The sequence below is a fragment of the Ictidomys tridecemlineatus genome, chromosome 2 (assembly GCF_052094955.1).
Source record: "Ictidomys tridecemlineatus isolate mIctTri1 chromosome 2, mIctTri1.hap1, whole genome shotgun sequence".
NCBI classification, from domain to species: domain Eukaryota; kingdom Metazoa; phylum Chordata; class Mammalia; order Rodentia; family Sciuridae; genus Ictidomys; species Ictidomys tridecemlineatus.
The window spans coordinates 9,233,962-9,250,557 of record NC_135478.1 but is presented as its reverse complement, the minus strand read 5'-3'; the positions used below and the strand labels follow the sequence as shown (position 1 = coordinate 9,250,557).

General features: G+C 53.6%; 2 protein-coding genes across 7 annotated transcripts; one reads left to right on the top strand and one right to left on the bottom strand.

Annotated features, from left to right (window-relative positions):
- The first annotated feature begins 2,089 nt into the window (after window positions 1-2,089).
- Window positions 2,090-7,355, top strand: Elof1 (elongation factor 1). 5 transcript variants are annotated; one of them, XM_078036585.1, is made up of 4 exons: window positions 2,090-2,328; window positions 6,017-6,150; window positions 6,307-6,377; window positions 6,676-7,355. In XM_078036585.1, the coding sequence occupies exons 2-4, from the start codon at window positions 6,035-6,037 to the stop codon at window positions 6,738-6,740; spliced, it is 252 nt and encodes an 83-aa protein (XP_077892711.1). In that variant the 5' UTR covers window positions 2,090-2,328; window positions 6,017-6,034; the 3' UTR covers window positions 6,741-7,355. The 5 variants fall into 5 exon arrangements, with proteins under 5 accessions (XP_077892711.1, XP_013218725.1, XP_005336238.1 ...); XM_013363271.4 differs by lacking the exon at window positions 2,090-2,328 and adding an exon at window positions 3,570-3,718; XM_005336181.5 differs by lacking the exon at window positions 2,090-2,328 and adding an exon at window positions 3,617-3,728.
- A 2,320-nt stretch (window positions 7,356-9,675) lies between these two features.
- Window positions 9,676-16,366, bottom strand: Cnn1 (calponin 1). Of its 2 annotated transcripts, none has more exons than XM_005336179.5 (7): window positions 16,186-16,366; window positions 14,160-14,281; window positions 11,587-11,653; window positions 11,359-11,496; window positions 11,062-11,172; window positions 10,481-10,627; window positions 9,676-10,406 (listed from the first exon to the last, which is right to left on the bottom strand). In XM_005336179.5, exons 1-7 carry the CDS (start codon window positions 16,246-16,248, stop codon window positions 10,161-10,163), a joined length of 894 nt encoding a protein of 297 aa, XP_005336236.3. In that variant the 5' UTR covers window positions 16,249-16,366; the 3' UTR covers window positions 9,676-10,160. The 2 variants fall into 2 exon arrangements, with proteins under 2 accessions (XP_005336236.3, XP_077892700.1); XM_078036574.1 differs by lacking the exon at window positions 16,186-16,366 and adding an exon at window positions 15,266-15,383.
- Between the last annotated feature and the right edge of the window lie 230 nt (window positions 16,367-16,596).

Below are 16,596 nucleotides of genomic sequence, written 5' to 3'. Positions count from 1 at the left end.
AATGAAAAACAGATCAGCCAGGCATGGTGGCCCACGCCTGTAATCCCAGCGGCTCAGGAGGCTGGGGCAGGAGGATTGCAATTTCAAAGCCAGCCTCAGAAATGGTGACATGCTAAGCAACTCAGTGACACCCGGTCTCTAAATAAAATACAAAATAGGGCTGGGGATGTGGCTCAGTGGTCGAGTGCCCCTGAATTCAATTCCTGGTACCCCCTCCAACAAACAAAAAACAAAACAAACGAACAACAAACAAAAAAGAAACAGCTCTTATCAATATCCCCAGTAATCAAAACATTGCCAAAGTCAATGGTCAATTCTCTTTCCTCATCTTCCTCAAACTCTCAGTGATGTGTGATACATCTGACCACTTTTCCCATCTCGAAACACCTTCTTCTGGTGACTTCCAGGAAAAGATACACAACTTTTTCCTCCTGCTTCACTGGTCCCCTCCTGCTAAGGTCTGAGGTGGATACTCCTGGTCTCCTCCTGAGCCCTCTTCACTGTCCTTTGCCCCTCACCCCTGACACCAAGTGACCTCCTCTATCCCCAGGGCTTCCAGTAACCTCCACATGTTAATGACTCCTAAAATTCCATATAGGACTTTCTCCCAAGCTCCAGACTCCCATTTCCAATGGCCTGTTCCATGCCTCCATTTGTCTCACATTCACCAGGGCCAAGCAGTGGTTCATTTCCTTTCAATCATCTCCCCTCAGCATTCCTCCTCTGAGTAAGAGGCAGCCCCGAGGTGCTCTGTACAACAAGAAGTCCTGCTCGACTCTTCTCTCTGCTTCACTCCATCATAAATTTGATAGGTGCTCCCTGCCTGTTTAACTCCTACCCAGACTTCTGGTTTCCACCTGAGCATCAGGCCTCCACAGAAGCCTCCCCTAACCTCTCAGATGAGTTGCCAACCCCTTCCCCCCATATGCCTTCTCTGCTGCACTGAAGCATTGAGTCGATCCTTTATGTCCTCACTAAATTGGGGGAATTCTGGGGCTTTCTCTGCCCATTCTAGGTCCAAAAAACAAAATTTGGCTTCACATTAGATTTCTAGATGTGGAAACTTCCATCCACCTCCACTAACTCTACCCCAGCCTAGGCCATTGATAGGGGCTACAGAGACATGAGCAATAGGAACAGGAGGTTAAGAGGATAATTCTAAAAAATAGTTCCATTGTGCAGACCCCCACATGCTTTCTCTTTTAAAAAAGCAATTTCCTGGGGGAGGGGGTGAGGGTTTGGTGTGGTAGCTCAGTGGTAGAGCACTTGCTTAGCATGTGTGAGGCACTGGGTTCGATTCTGAGCATCTCATATAAGTAAATAAAATAAAGGTCCATTGACAACTAAAAAATATTAAAAAAAAAAAAAAAAAGCAATTTACCAGGCTTGGACCGTGGCTCAACAGTGGAGCACTTGCCTAGCATGTGCAGGGCCCTGGGTTCAGTCCTCATCACCCACCACATAAAAATAAATGAAATAAGGATATTGTATCCAACTACAACTAAAAAATAATTGTTAAAAAAAAAAAAAAGCAATTTACCTGCAGCCCTATCTGGCTTAAGTCAATAGAATGTTTCATTCGTCAGTGAATTACCTGTCTGCAGGAGAACTGCAGACTCCGAAATGGCAATAAGAATCCAAGTTATTCTAAAGTGGGTGGTGTAATGGTTAATTGGAATTGTTAACTTTTTTTTCCCCCCTGGGGATTGAAAAACACTAAGACACATCCCCAGCCCTATTTTGTATTTTATTTAGAGACAGGGCCTCCCTGAGTTACTGAATGCCTGATGAGACTGGCTTTAAATTCCTAATTGTCCTGTCTCAGGGTCTCAAACTGCTGGGATCACAGGCATGCGTCACCACACCGGGCTAGAATTATCAACTTGATTGAATTAAGAAATAGAAAGGATTAAGGTGATTATGGGTGTGCCCATGGGGGTGTGTCTAAGAATGACTGGCATGTGGGATAGCCAACAGAAATGGAGACCCTCCCTAAGTGTGGGAAGTACCGCCCAATAGGATGACGGCTTGGATGGAATAAAAGCTGGAAGAACAAGTCTGCAGCAGCAGATGCAAGTTTGGTTCTTTTTGAGTGCGGTCTCTTCATTGCTGCTGCGATCATCTGAGGATTTGGACTCTCACTTCTTCACCCTTCCAAAGCAGACTCTGCTAGTGATTCTCCAAAAGCCTTCAGTCTCGGACTAGGGTTGAACCCTCTTGTTCTGAGGCTTCAGCCTGTTGGACTGCGCAGCTACTTGTTCTTCCAAATCTCCAGCCTGCAGACGGCCAATGTGGACTATCCAGCTTCTGGTCACATAAGCCAAGCTAGTAAGTCTCCTTTTTATAATTATATTTCCTGTTGATTATGTTCCTTTAGAGAACTCTGTCGAATACAGGGGGGTTTTGAGTCTTTTGAGACTCTTACAAAGACCAGATCCCAGAACTCAAGGAGGTAAGTTTAATTTCCCTAACTAAAATCTGTAAGAATAGGTTCTAGTTAGGCTGATCAGCATGGATCAAAGTGACCTAGAGTTGCCATGGCAGTAGGAACTTAAGTTTGGTGTCATCCTGCTCAGTCAAAAGTTAAGAAATAAGAAAGAGGTGGCTCCTGGGTGGGATTCTCTGGAAACTTTCCTGGGACTCCCAATAAAACTGGGGGACAGGAGGTACTGAAATGTCCCCCTCCCCTCTGAGAGGATCTACTGTCTTCCTAGAGTGTGCCTTTTCTCTTTTTCTAGCCCTTCAATTAACTCAGGCCTGTTACTCTGATCAGTATGACTGAAATCTTTCTGACATAATTGCAAAAATCTGGTTTGGAGCGGGCCTTTGTGTTGCCTCAGTTTCATGGAAGGCGCCAGAGCTCTGTAACACCATCTCTCGTCCAATCACAGCTAGGGCTTTCAAAATGTTCTCTTAGCTCCACTCTACCATCTCATTCTTCGCTAAGCAGCTGGAATGGGCTTCTTAGAACCCAGACCAGAAAGCAAAAACAAGAACCAACCAAACCCTACCCCTAAACCAAACATAACTTCCTCAACCTAAAATCCAATAAAGGCCTTAACATGGCCTACAAGGCCTCACACGGTCTCTATTCCATATCCAACCTCTGCACTCAAAGTGTAGTCCTTGGACCAGCTGAGAAGCTACTTAGGAATACAGATTCTTGACTTGCTGAATGTAACTTGAATTTTTTAAGAGATCTGCAGATGCTCTTAGGGTTTGAGGACAGCCTCTTATAATCTCCCCCTCAAACCTCATTTAGCCTTAAGGGTATTTGCTACTACTCAAGGCTGGGATTGTAAAATGAACAGGGTGCCCGAGGTGGAGGTCTAGGTGGGCAGTGAAGGAAAGGGGCTAGGGCTAGAACTGAGAGAGACCATGCAAGTGGTGCAGCCCACGGCGAGGCCGCCTTCCCAGCACTGATTTGGTCCTGAAGCGCCAGAACAATCAATCCCGGGAACTTGACTAGAAAGTAAGAGTAGCGACAAAGCGGTGCAACAATTACAAGTAGTACGGGCCATTGCGCAGGCGCACTCCATCCTCGCTGCCTGAAATTAGTACGCGTGCGCACAGAGAAGCAGCTGGAGGCGGTGGGGCCTATTTGCCGGGTCTCTTAGGGCGGGGTGGGCGGGACCTGAGAGGGAAGGGGATTTCCGCTTCCTCCGAGAGCCGGAAGTCACTGTCTCCCGGGCGAACCGGGCCTTTGCAACGAGGGAAGGCGAGTGCAGGTGATCGTGCGCGCGGGCGGGCGTTGGGGCTGGGCCAGACTGGTCGTTCTTCTACTCTGGGACAGTCACGCGGTTCTGGAACAGCCGCCAGGGTCCCCGGCTTGGGGGGCGGCTGGTCGGGGAAATTGATCTCCGGACTCTAGCCCTTCAAGTTGGGCAGCTCTGGCCCTGCCTCCTTCGGGTGGTCGTCGGGAGGCGACGTCCAGGCCTCGGTGAGCTTGGAGAAACAGCCCGCCCCTCGCCTCTTGTATCGCGGCAGTTTGGGGGGCGGGGATCAACCCTCTTCCAGCACTCCCTTGACGCGCCATAGGACACACCTGGACCTCTGGTTCTTGTGCAAGGCAGAATCCATTCCTCAGGTGCGGTGCTGTGATCACCTGGTGAAATGAGATACTGGGCCCCCTCGTTGTTCTCATTCAGGAGACTTATTTATTCATTCAATAAGTAGTTAAGTACTTAATGTGTTCCAGGCACTATGCGTGCAAGGAATTCAGCAGTGATCAAAACATGTCCCTGCAGAACTGACATTCTCATGGGAGGAGGTCTAGGATTAGAGTCGGAGAACTGCCTTTTTTGAGCACCCTGAGCTGACTTTTGTTGTAGCCAGAGTTGAGCTTTCAGGAAAAAAATAAAACACACTGTCCTGGCAGGTGACAAGATGGGCTACAGACCTGATGGCACCTTATTTAAACCTTAAAGGTCTTGTGGGATGTAGCTGATCTGTTGCATCTCACACTCTTCTCTCCACTGCTCTCTTGGCTACAGCCACACTCTGGAAAAAAACAGTTTGCCCCAGGGCACTTACACTTGGCCATTCCTCTGCCTGCACATCTTTGCATCATGACTGCCTCCTGTCATTGAGGCCTCAGCTTAAATGACACCCAGAAAGGGTCCTTCCCAGTCCCCTTATCTGGAGCAACCTCACCTCAGAAACTTTCACTTTGCCCTGTTTAATAACCTTCATAGCACTTACTAATACACGAAATTCTCTTGCTTATGTGCTTACTTCATAAAAGCCTGCCTTCCTCCATTGGAACTTCAGGAACAGACACCTTGCCTGCCTTGTTGGTTGCGGCATTAGTATGATTGAACAGAGTTCCCGAGATCTGCTTACTCATTCAGTAAATATATGTTGGAGGGAGAGGGCAACTCTATGGCCATGCGCAATTCCAGATTCTGAGGCTACAAAGAAAAGACAAAAATTCCTGCCCTTGTGGAATCTATACTTAGAAGGAGGTAGGCAGAATTGGAGATCAGAAAGACCGGGATTAGAATGAGGAGGCTGAGATTACTGCACCTCAGACCATGGGGATTGCCTTAGAGGTGATGAAAAGTGGTAAGGTTCTGGATGTATTTCAGAAGGGTAGGGGCAGAGTATGAGGAAGAGAGAAAAGAAGGATGAGTTCAAGGGTTTTGGCCTGAAAACTGGAAAGATGGAGGTGCTGTCCGCTGAGATGGAGAAAGCTTCAAGAGAAGAGGTTGAGGTGCCCGGAGCTCAATTTTGGACATGTTACTTTGAAACATTCATAGACATCAGGTGACGTTGTGTCCAAGACAAGGAGACCATTGGGTCTGTGGTGGAGGCTGAAGAGGTGGGATGCATGAAGCCCAAGGACCTCCATGGAGATGTGTGGAGGGAGCAGGCAGAGGCCCAAAAGATGGAGCTCATGGACTTTCTTATTACTGGGGAGGCTGAAGAAGCAGCAGAGGACAGGAGGGCTAGAGGGGACCGGTAGGGAGAGGCTGGGGTCCCGAGAACTACAGGGGAAAGATGGGAGGGATAGGTGAGTCCAGTGCTGTGAAAGGGGGACTGACTGTTGGTGTTGGCTTTGATGACCTTGGTTGAGTGACAAGAAGTATAAAGAATGGGAGGGGACACAGACAGCAGAGAAAAACCTGCGGAGAAATGGGTAGCTGGAGGATGAAGAGGTAGTTTTCTGACATTTTAAGAGATGAGCAAGGTAGAAAGTGGTTAGTGATCTAATGGACTCTGAGGTAGCATCCTTAACTCTGTTTTGTAGGCAATGAAACCAGGGCACAGAAAGCTTAAGTAAGTTGGGGAGCAAGGGTTAAAGCCACCCAGAGTGCACTGGGGGAGGGGACTGTCTTTCTGCCTTGGGATTGGGAACTTCAGCCCCCTGAAGTAGAGCTTGGGCACCATTGTACAAGTCCTCCCTATTCCATGGGGCACCGCCAAGGCCCCTTCCCAGTCTGCTTCTCAGAGTATCAAACGAGAGGACTGCCAGCTACTATGAGCCTCTGACTTCTGCCCTCCCTCACCTCCATAGGTTTGCCCACCTGTAGCCATGGGACGCAGGAAGTCAAAACGGAAACCACCCCCCAAGAAGAAGATGACAGGCACCCTGGAGACCCAATTCACCTGTCCTTTCTGCAACCACGAAAAGTCTTGTGACGTGAAAATGTGAGTAAGGGGCTGGGTGAGGCCTCCTGCCCCACTGGGTACCTGAGTCTCTCCCCTTTGCCTGTAGTTCTCCATCCTGCCCCAGTCCTCCTGTTTGGGGGGTCACCAAGGGCTTATTGCTCATCATTCTCTCTACCTCACTCTATCCCATATCAGGGACCGTGCTCGCAATACCGGAGTCATCTCTTGTACCGTGTGCCTAGAGGAATTTCAGACGCCCATCACATGTATCCTTGGAAAATGCAGCTTTTGGCTGGAAGGGGCGGGGGTAATCAGAGCTGTCCTGCCCAGGGTGGGCTAATTAGGGGCAGATCGCTAAGGGTGAAGGTGCTGGAGTCCATCCCTACGCCTCTAGCCCCACTGTGGCCTGGCACAGGGCCACTGCCACCCAGAAGAATGGGTGCCACTGGCTTACATGTGGTAACAAGATGAAGGGCAGGGGTCTGACTGCCACTAAGGTGAACAGAGGTATATGGGGTGGGGGGTGTCCAGTGCCACTAATTGTCCTTGACCTCAGCAATTCAGATTTGTCAGAACCAGTGGATGTGTACAGCGATTGGATAGATGCCTGTGAGGCAGCCAATCAGTAGCAACACAGAGGACCCAACCCTTGGTGGCCCTGCCTGCCACGGACCCACCTGCCGGGTCCCAATCCAGAGACATTCCAGGGGTTCAGGGTGTGGGTCCAGAGCTGTGTGAATGGAATGGGTGTGAGCGTGAGTGAGCTGGTGTGGCTGCAAGCATGGCTGTGTGCACGTGGACTTGGGGTGGAATTGAGGGTCTCCTGGGCCTGAGAGGCCCAAACTGGCCTCATTTGGCTCCAGACTCCTTTGAACTGCTCCATTCTCCAGCCCCAGCCTCCTGTGGCTTTGGAGCCCTGGCTTCCTCGGGGTAGGTTCCTGACATCCTGGGCAAGGGAAGCCACCAGAGTCTGAAGCAGGACCTCCCTGGACTCCTCACCCACCTCACCAGCACCTCACCTGTGTGAACAGGATTTCCCGCCCTTCTTCCCTTCCTCCCAGTGCCTGTAACTGGGTGTCAGAGCCACGTTCCCCAGGTCCCTTGGCTGGGCCTCGGTAGGAGGCCAGCTCCCCTGTGCTAACTAGGAAGCTCTGTGTTTATGTGAGCTGCTTTTATAGAGGAGGCAAGGAATGGTGTGGGGATAGCTGTCAATCATCTAGCCCTTCAATAAAGCAGTCCATGCAGATCCTGGCTGGCTGTGATTTCTTGGCTTCTGTGTCTACCCCAGCGCCAGAAGAGGAGGTGGGATTTAGGGTGAGGCACTTAAGAGGTAGTGGTCACTGGTTGGAGGTGGGGTTCTGACAGTCCTTCAAACGGTTCAATATTTCATTCATTCATGAAGCATTCGGGGTGAAACGGGCAATGCTGGGTGCATAGGATGGAGCAGACACATCTGGCCAGGTGCTTACAGAAGTCACAGTGAAAACCCTGGGGTATGGGAGGTAGTACAGAGGAGGCAGTGTTCAAGGCCACCCCATACCTGACCCAGCTCTCGGGGGCTTGTTATTTCCATGTCCCAACAGCTGCCCTGTGAGATGGGTGCAAAGTAACCCTAGGTTCACAAATGGGGAAACAGGCCTGAGAACTAGGAGGCCACTGAAGTCCCTCAGCCAGAAAGACATAGCTGTGTCTTGAACTCAGGCTGGCTCCAAGGCCTGTGATCTTCCTTATAAGTCCAGGGAACAGCAGTTGATGGGATGTTTTGGGGGCTGTGGGCAGGGGCGGAACCCTGGAGAAACATACTGGTTCCACTGAGAGGACCTGTTTGCAAGGCTGGTGGGGAGTTCAGAAGACTGCGGATAGATGTGCTTTGTTGATGATGTGCACCTGCCCTCAGAGGGTCTTAAGGGTGGCAGGAGCCCTGACCCTGGGCAGATCCAGCACCTGAACTTGGCCTCATGGAACCTGGGCAGCAGGTGACCTGGCTTCAGAGTCCTCAGTGGTACAGAGGGAAGGTTGTAAGAAATTTCTGGGGCTATGCAGAGGAGGGAATGGACAGGGAGAGTGTCTGGCACTGTTCAAACAGCTCCAGTGCCACTCAGGGCAGGGTCAAGAGCACAGCCAAGGAAGGTTCAGATGGCCTGGAAGTCCTAGCCGCCACGCACTGTGCAGTGACGAACCCCTCCCTGGCACTTCTACCTTCTCTAGCCCCGGGAAAGGTCCCCTAGACCTGGAAGGAGATAGAGGACCCAGGCGGCATGGTGGACAGGCCCCTGAGTTCAGCAGTACCAAGATCCAGCTGAAAGGGGTCTTGTTCCTTTGGCACCCAGAGCCCTCCCTGTCACCGGCCCACCCTAGCCTGACAGACCAAGTGCTAATATGGTGCTGTTTTCCTAAGGAGGCAGGGCCCTGGGCCAGGCATGGATCCTCCTCAGCATAGCTTCCCTGCACCGCCCTGTGGGGAGCAGATCTTGTGGTCACCAGGCCAAGAGTGCCTGGAATCTGGTTTACGAGGCCCCAGGGACTGTGTGCATCTACATGAGGGACTTCTGGTGTCTGTCTCTGCAGGTCCCCACATTCCGGCCTCAACCTCTGTCCTTATGGGGGAGTGAAGAGGGTGGGGAAGAAGACTGCTCTGGGTCCCCCTCCCATTCTCTGCATTCTCCCCTTAGCACCCTGTGACTGGTGTCTTCCAGGCAGGAGGGCTGGACCCTCCTCACCAGAACAAGGCGCCCTCTGAAGGGTGAAGTGGTTGGAGCCCTGTCCACAAACTTAAGGTCCTGGACTGACAGGCCTATTCACAAACTTAAGGTCCTGGGACTCAGCCTTAAGAAGGCTAGGAGCAAGTGAGGCAGAGAGGGGCAGCTGTACCCTGTGGCAAGCCACTCAGCGGCTCTATGCCAGTCAGTAGGACATTGCCTTGTCCCCATAGGACCCATCTTCACTTCCCCCCAGTCAGGCTGAAGGGGTTGTCCTTGCCCACGAGTACCACCAGGACCCTTGCATGTCATTTCATTTAAGCTTCCCCTGACCCTACAAGATTCACTATTCTATTTTTCTTATGAGAAAACAGGCTGTGCCCAAGGTCACTGAGCCAGCAAGCAGCAGAGTCACATCCCACCAGTGTCAGCACTCGGTCTTCCTCACTACCACCCATCTGTCCACAGGAGGGTGCGTGCATGGCTACTGTGGTGTGTAAGGCTGTGTGTGTATCACCATTCCGGTATTTCTTCTCTGTGGTGCTGGGGGTGGAACCTAGAGCCTCACACATGCTGGGCAAGGGCTCTACCACCAAGCTCCACCCCAACCCAGTATTTGCCATTTCACATGTCGCTGGTGGCAAGTGTGGACTACATGTGGGTGCACATCTTGTGTGCAAGGTTAGGAGTGCATGTGGATGTTGCTCTAGACACGGTACCTGTCCTATGTCTAGTGGACTGAGGTCCCTGTGCATTCCTTGGGGCAGGTATGTGGGTGCAGGAGATCGGGTGTATCTGAGCAAGGTTGTCTGCATATTTGCGAGAGCCACGCGGGCTCTAGGACAGAGCAGTTCCAAGCCTCAGGTGATTTTACAGCATTTATTGTGCTCCAGTGAAATAGGAAAAAAGTGCTCGCGTTACAAACGCTGCTGTCACATCCGCGTACGCCAGTCTCTGCAAACCAAACCGCGTGTGTCCGCTGCGTCTCTGGGCATGCAGTTTGCTCCCACTGTGGGAATGGGCTGGGGGCAGGCGGAGCCTGGGCTCTGGGGGCTTGGTTTGGGGGCTTCTGGTCCTGGGGGTACCCACTTGTGAGGGAGTGGGGGACAGCTGGAATAGATTTGCTCAGTGCATCGTCTGGGTGCTTTCAAGGACACCCAGCTGTAGGTTGGACCCTGCAGTGCCACAGGGAGGATGGCCCCCTTCCCTCACAGGTCCCCCAGTCTGCACTCCCCAAATTGTAACCCTATCGGCAGGTGCCAGGGGGCTGGAGGACGCCATGCAGGGGGACAGGGTTGGCTGGAGCCGGTTGGGTCCAGCCAAGAGCAGCAGCCAGCCTCCTGGGGGGCCCTAGGCAGAGTTGTAGTAGTTATGTGCGTGGTGGTTTGGGGTGGGCTCCCCCAGCTCCGGGTACTCTGGCGTCAGGCAGTACTTGGGGTCATAGACCTGGCGCGGTAGCCCATACACCGTCATGCCCCTCTGTGAGGCCCCCTTGTTGCTGCCCATCTGCAGGCTGACATTCTGCATGTCACAATGCTCCATGCCCAACGCTGGCTCGAAGATCTGTCTCTTGGTCCCGGGTGCAGTCATACCGGCCTACATAGGACAGAGTGGTCAGGCCTTGGTTACCATGAGGACCTGGCCAGTGTGACCAACAGCCCCCTACTCACCTGGCTGGCTCCCTTGTTGGTGCCCATCTGCAGGCTGATGGTGGCCTGGTCCAGGGGCTGGTCTGTGCCCAACTTGGGGTCATAGAGGTGGCGCCGGGTACCATAGGCTGTCATGCCTTGCTGGCTGGCAAACTTGTTGGTGCCCATCTAGGAGACCAGAAAGAGTCACACCAAAGATTACAAAGTCTCCACGTGGGCCATGAGACAGCTGATGTCAGATCATGAGGCCCTGCTTCCTCCCTTGGTTTACAAGCTAGAGAATGAGGCTCAGTGGGCATAGCACACAACCAACATTTTGGGTTCCAGGCTTCTTCAGGCCTGGGGGGTGGTGGGGTGAAGAGTGCCTGGCCCCTTGGTCTGCTGGCAGGGGGAGTGAACACGAGTGGAAAGGGCTAAGCAGGGTCCTGGCTTAGGGTGAGTTAATGCCAGATGTCCTGCCGCCCCAAACCTCCAAGCACCAGATGTCTCCCTCCAGGAGGGCATTGACCTCCCGCTCAGGTTGTCTGCATGTGTGCGAGAGCCACACGGGCTCAGAGAGCCACAGGGGCTCAGCGCAGCAGTGAATGGGGAAGGGATAGTACCTGCAGCCCAATGATGTTCCGTCCTTCTCTTAGCTTCTCTGGCTCAAATTTCCGCTCTTGCTTCTCCGCATACTTCACACCCACATTCACCTTGTTTCCCTTCGTCTTGGCCTGGGTGGGGCCAGGAGGACAAGGACTGACAAGGGAGCCTCCAGCAGGCTGCGTTGTCCCCTGGGAGACTTGGCAGGTCACCCGCCCTCCCAGGTCACCCATCCTGGGCTTGATGGCACAAGTGGCCCCGCATGCAGCCCAGCCTGGCCCAGCCCTATCCTGTGCCCACGCTGCCCCTACACTCACCATGCTGGCCAGAGCCAGGAGGGTGGACTGCACCTGGGTGTGGTTGGTGTTCTCAAACAGGTCGTTGGCTTCAAAGATGTCGTGGGGCTTCACCCCATACTTGGTAATGGCCTTGATGAAATTGCCAATGTTCTCCAGCTGGAGGGGAGCAGGCAACATTAGAGGTGAGAGGGGGAGGACTGAGGGGCTTGTGGACAATGGACCAAGAGAAGTTGCCTCTGGGCTTACCTGGTGCCAATTTTGGGTTGATTCGTTTACCTTCTTCACAGAACCTGGCTGGAGCTTATTGATGAATCTACAAAGAGGGGAGGGGGGTCCGGGGTGAGCCCTTGCTGCTCCCAGCAGGCCAGGCAGGTGGGATGAGCACACTCAGGGCGAATGGGAAACCAACCACAGGGAAAGTGGACTCAGGTCACCAGCCACAAAGTCCCCATGTCAGGATCTCCTGGTTTTCCTATGGCTTCATTGGTGGCCACATGTGTCTCAGTTTCTTTTTCTCTTGTGGACACAGCGGGGAACCCACATGGACCTCTTCGCTGACTACAGTCACCCCCTTGGTGATCTCATCAGTATCCCCACTTTCAGTGCCCTCCATGTGCCAGTGATTCCCCAGTGGGCAAGGCCAGCAGCCCAGGCCTCTCGCTCTCCAGCGCTCCCTCCATGGGAGCTCCAATCTGCTCAAATCCAGCACCCACCACCCCAGACTCCTGACATACACATCTGCTCACCAATCCCTCCTCCCTCTGTCTTAGCTCAGTAAGCAGCAATTCCCACCTTTCCTGGTGCTCAGCCAAATTACTTGGACTTGACTTCCCCTTTCTCTTCTGCAGCAAGTCCTTGGGCTCTGCCTTCTAAATGCACAAGGAAGCCCACCCACTTGCCCACTGCCCCTCACCACCCCTACCCTGTTCTGAGTCCCCAGTGCTTCTGCTGGGCCCTTGCAGTGGCCTCCTGTCCGTGGGCTCCCAGCTTCTACCTCCTCCTTCACAAACATTTGGCCTTTTTAGTTTTTCCTTGTTAAGTTGGGAATGGAACCCAGGCCCTTGTGCATATTAGACAAGTGCTCTGCCACTGAGCTGCACCCCAGCCCTTTACATAGTTATTGATGTATTTTTGAGGCAGGGTAAGTTGTCCTAACACTCAGTTGCTGAGGCTGGCCTCAAACTTGCCATGCTGCCTCAGCCTCCCAAGTAGCTGAGATTACAGGCAAGACATTGTGTCAGACAAGAATGACCTTTTATTTTATTTACTTATTTTGCTGTGCAGGGGATCAAACCCAGCCTACGCTAAGCAAGCTTGTTCTCTACCACTGAACTACATCCCCAGCCCCAAAATGGCCTTTTAAAAGCAATTCAAGGGCTAGCATTCAAGAGGCCTTGGGTTTGATCCCCAGTGACACACACACACACACACACACACATACATACACACACACACATTAAGTTACCTTCCAGTTCAAAATCCCATACTGGATTCTCATTGCCTTCAGTATAAAGTCTGAATTCCTCTACATGACTAACAGACCCTGTATCACGTGGCCTCCAGTTAACCTGATGACTTTACCTCCCTCCATTTCCCCACGCTGAGTAAGTACCAGCATGCTACCTTAGGGCCTTTGCTCTGTCTGCTCTGCTCTGCTTCCATTGTTCTTCTCCCAGGTCTCCTGGCTCCCTCCCTCGCTTCATCCAGAACTCTGTTCAATGTTACCTCCTCAGAAAGGCCCTCCAGACCACACTAGGAGAGGACTTCCACTCCGCCTGGGGCCCTCCCACCCCTCCTACCCCTCCCACCCCTCCTACCCCTCCCACCCTACTTCCCACTGATTCTTCTCCTTGGCACTTATCAGCAAGTGTGTGATTGTTTGATCAATTCTTTGATCTCTCCCAGTAGGATTAAAGCTTCCTATCAGACTCCATCCAAGTGGATCTGGTTCACTATCCCTGTGCCTAGACCAGAGCCTGGTACACAGCGGAAGCTATAAATGCTTATTGCATGAGTGGATTACGGATGGGTTGGTTAGCTCTGTATTCTTTTCTTCTTTTTTGGCAGTGTTAGGGGTGCAACCCAAGGCCTCTTTATGCAAAGAAGGCACTCTACCACCAAGCTGCACCCCAGCCCTCGCTCTGTACTCTTGAGACTCAAGCAGCGTTCATGAGGTGGGACACCAGCAGAGATGGAGATGGAGCAAGATGGGCACCCTTACTTCTCCTTCTCAGCACCTAGGACTTCACAGTCTGCACCTTTGGAAAGCTCAAGGGCAAGCTCTGGCTCTTGTGGTCACCGGCCTGGGGCCTGGGCCAGACTCAGAGAGGCACACAAGACCCCAGCTGGGCTCAAGCCCCATCCAAGGAAGGGGATGGGAGCTTCGGAACTGAGGGTTTTCATTTCCCTTGGCAGCGAGGTTCTGAGGGTAGTAAAAAATTATCATGGCTCATGCCCATCGCCAAGCCCGATGAACAGTCATGGTTGCCCCTGCTTTTTAACGGTCACCTCTCTTTCTTGGGATGCTGGAGACCATAAATTGGCATGCCCTGTAAAACTGCTGGTTAAGATTCTGGAATCATTTCCTTTGTGACACCATGAGACTTAGAACAATGTGTCTCACCTGAGCCTCAGTTTTATTTGCCTGTTAAATGGGCACAGTGATTCTTTGCCAGCTCAGAGGACTATTTGGAGACATCAGCTATAAGGTGGTCAGCCAAGCTCCAGGCTCATGGTCATTTGAGGGGGTTTGAGGGGCTACAGGGACTTGGGTGTGGAGTAGCTGAAGGTAAGGTCTATACCACAAGAGCGCCACTCACTCGCAAAGGATGATACCATCTTTGAGGCCATCCATGAAGTTGTTGCCGATGCGACGTCCCGTCACCCCCTCGATCCACTCTCTCAGCTCCTGTTCCCGCTGGTGGTCATACTTCTGGGCCAGCTGGGGGTTAGGGGCACAGAGAGGGTAGTGAGGACACAGGCAACGGAGGACAGCTTTGGCTCCCTGAGTCTGATTCGAGCCCCCCCAGGCCTGATCTCCTTCCTTGCCCCATCCCAACTAAGGTAATTCTATCCCAGTGTCCATGGGGGCGGGGGCTAGAAAGGGGCTGAGGGCCAGGGCTGAGGTGGCACCTGCCCAGGGGGCCATTCCGGGCATTCTGAGGTTTGGCACCAGAGAATGTAGACAAGGAGGCGGGTGGAGAGCTGGATCCTCAAGCTGGGGGGTGGCGCCTGGCCTCCTGGTTCCCCCTCCAGGCCAAACTTGGGGCTTAGTTTCCCTTGGCCCTGCCCCCTCCACCCCCATTTGGGAAGAGGGGGTGCCACAGGCAGGGGAGGGGGAAAGTTAAAGAGCTGGGAGCTGACTTTTAGGGAGCATACTCTAACATCTGTCTCTCCGTGTCTCCCTGTGTCTTCTGCCCCCAGGCTCTCTGCCAGGCTAGAAGTCGGGGGCTTGCCTTGTCTCACTTCTGATCCTTGGGTCCCTGAACTTCTGTCTCTTTCTCCAATCCCCCTCTCCTCAGGCTCTCCCCAACAACCCCAGTTCTGTGTGTCCTCCTTTGGCCCAGTTTCCAGGTCCCCATCTCTGTAGCTAGTTCCTGGCCAGCCAGCACCCTGCAGGTCCATTTCTCCAGCTCTGACTTCAGGTTTGCTGGCTCTGGTGGGGGGTGGGGCTCCTCAGTCTCCCCTCCCCGCCTCGCTGTTATCTCGCTCCTGGCTCGCCCTCCCCGTCTGTCTGTCTCTCGGGTGTCTCAGGCTCCCAGTATCTCCGTCTACTTTCCCCCTCCTTCCCTCTCCACTTGCCCCCACTCCCACGTCTCTAGAATCCTCCAGCCCAGCCAGGCTCCCAGCCCCCCACCCCCCCAGGAATCGGGCGGCCCCTTCCCCTGGGTGGGGAGGAGGGAGGTGGGAGGGGACAGCCCCTCACCTGGCCCGGGTCCTGCCGCCCCCCTCCCCACCAGCTCCGCTTTATAAAGCAAACCCGCCCTTATATAGCGCGGCCCGGGCTCCCTGAGGCCGCCTTATATGGCGCGGCGGCTCGATGCGACTCCGGGCCGGCTCTTGGGGGAAGGGGGCGGCGCTGGGATAGACTCCCGCCAGAGCACCCGCCCCCTGCCGCCCCTTCCTCCAGCCCGAGGGTCCCGCAACCCAGGTTCTAATCCCGTCCCGCTCCCTTGCTGTGGGACCTGGGAAAAACCATCCAGAGCCTCAGTGGTCCCCTCTGTCAAATGGGGCTGGAACTTCTGCCCTAGTGACGCCCCGGGAGCGTTCCAGTGGGATGGGGCTTCAAGCGCCCTATCTTGGAGAAGCTGACTCCATTCTGGCGTGCATGTGGTGGGGAGGTGAGTTCAGAGTCCCAATTCTGTGCCCGCCTTAGCTGGGACCTCAGTTAACCCATCCATAACGTGAACTTGGTATCCTGGTGTCTGCCTAGCACTGCAATTAGGAACCCCCCTGGGGGGTCTGACGCCCACTTCTCCACCCCAACCATCTTCTTCCTGATCTCCCACACTTTCTTCACCTCCCAGGAAACCAGCTGTCAAGGGTTCTGGATTTCTTTGTCAGGCTGGGGGCTGTGAGAAAAATCAACAAGTCTTCCCTCTGTGTCCTGCCAGGAACACCAGAGGTTGACAAAAGACTTCCATCAGGTGGCTGGGTGCCCCCATCCCACTCCCCAAAAGTATCTGAGGGCTCTGGGGTGTTCACAAGAGGCAGAAAGCCAGAACTACCCTGTACCTCTCCCTCTTCCCGTCTCAGGTTCCCGGTCACATGGGATAGGCAGGAGGGGGTTCAGGGAACCCTAAGAGAGGGGCTTGTGGCCTGGCAGAGTGTGTGGGCCAGTCTTACCTTGTTCTTGACCTCAGCTGACAGCCCGTAGGCGGGGCCTCGGTTGAAGTGAGCAGAGGACATGTTGACCAGAAGGCTCTGGTGGGGACAGTAGTGACGCTGAGGACCAGGGAGGCAGCAGCTGAGACTCCGTCTGCACCCTCTTCCCTCCTCACACGTTTTTGAAGCTCCGGAGGTGGCCCGGGTCTCTTCCAAGGCCGTCCCATTGGCTGAACGGGCCTGCCAAGGGGCGGGGCGCCCCCCCCACCTTGGCCACCCCCTTCCTCGTGATGTCAGGGCCTTGGTATTGGGAGCTAATTGTGTCATTGTTTCCACCTAGAGGGGCAGCCTGCATTATTCTGAGAAGGGGGCTTGATCAGACAGAGACCAACTTTCTCCCCCACCCCAGCCTGTCACTGTCCACTGAGTCTC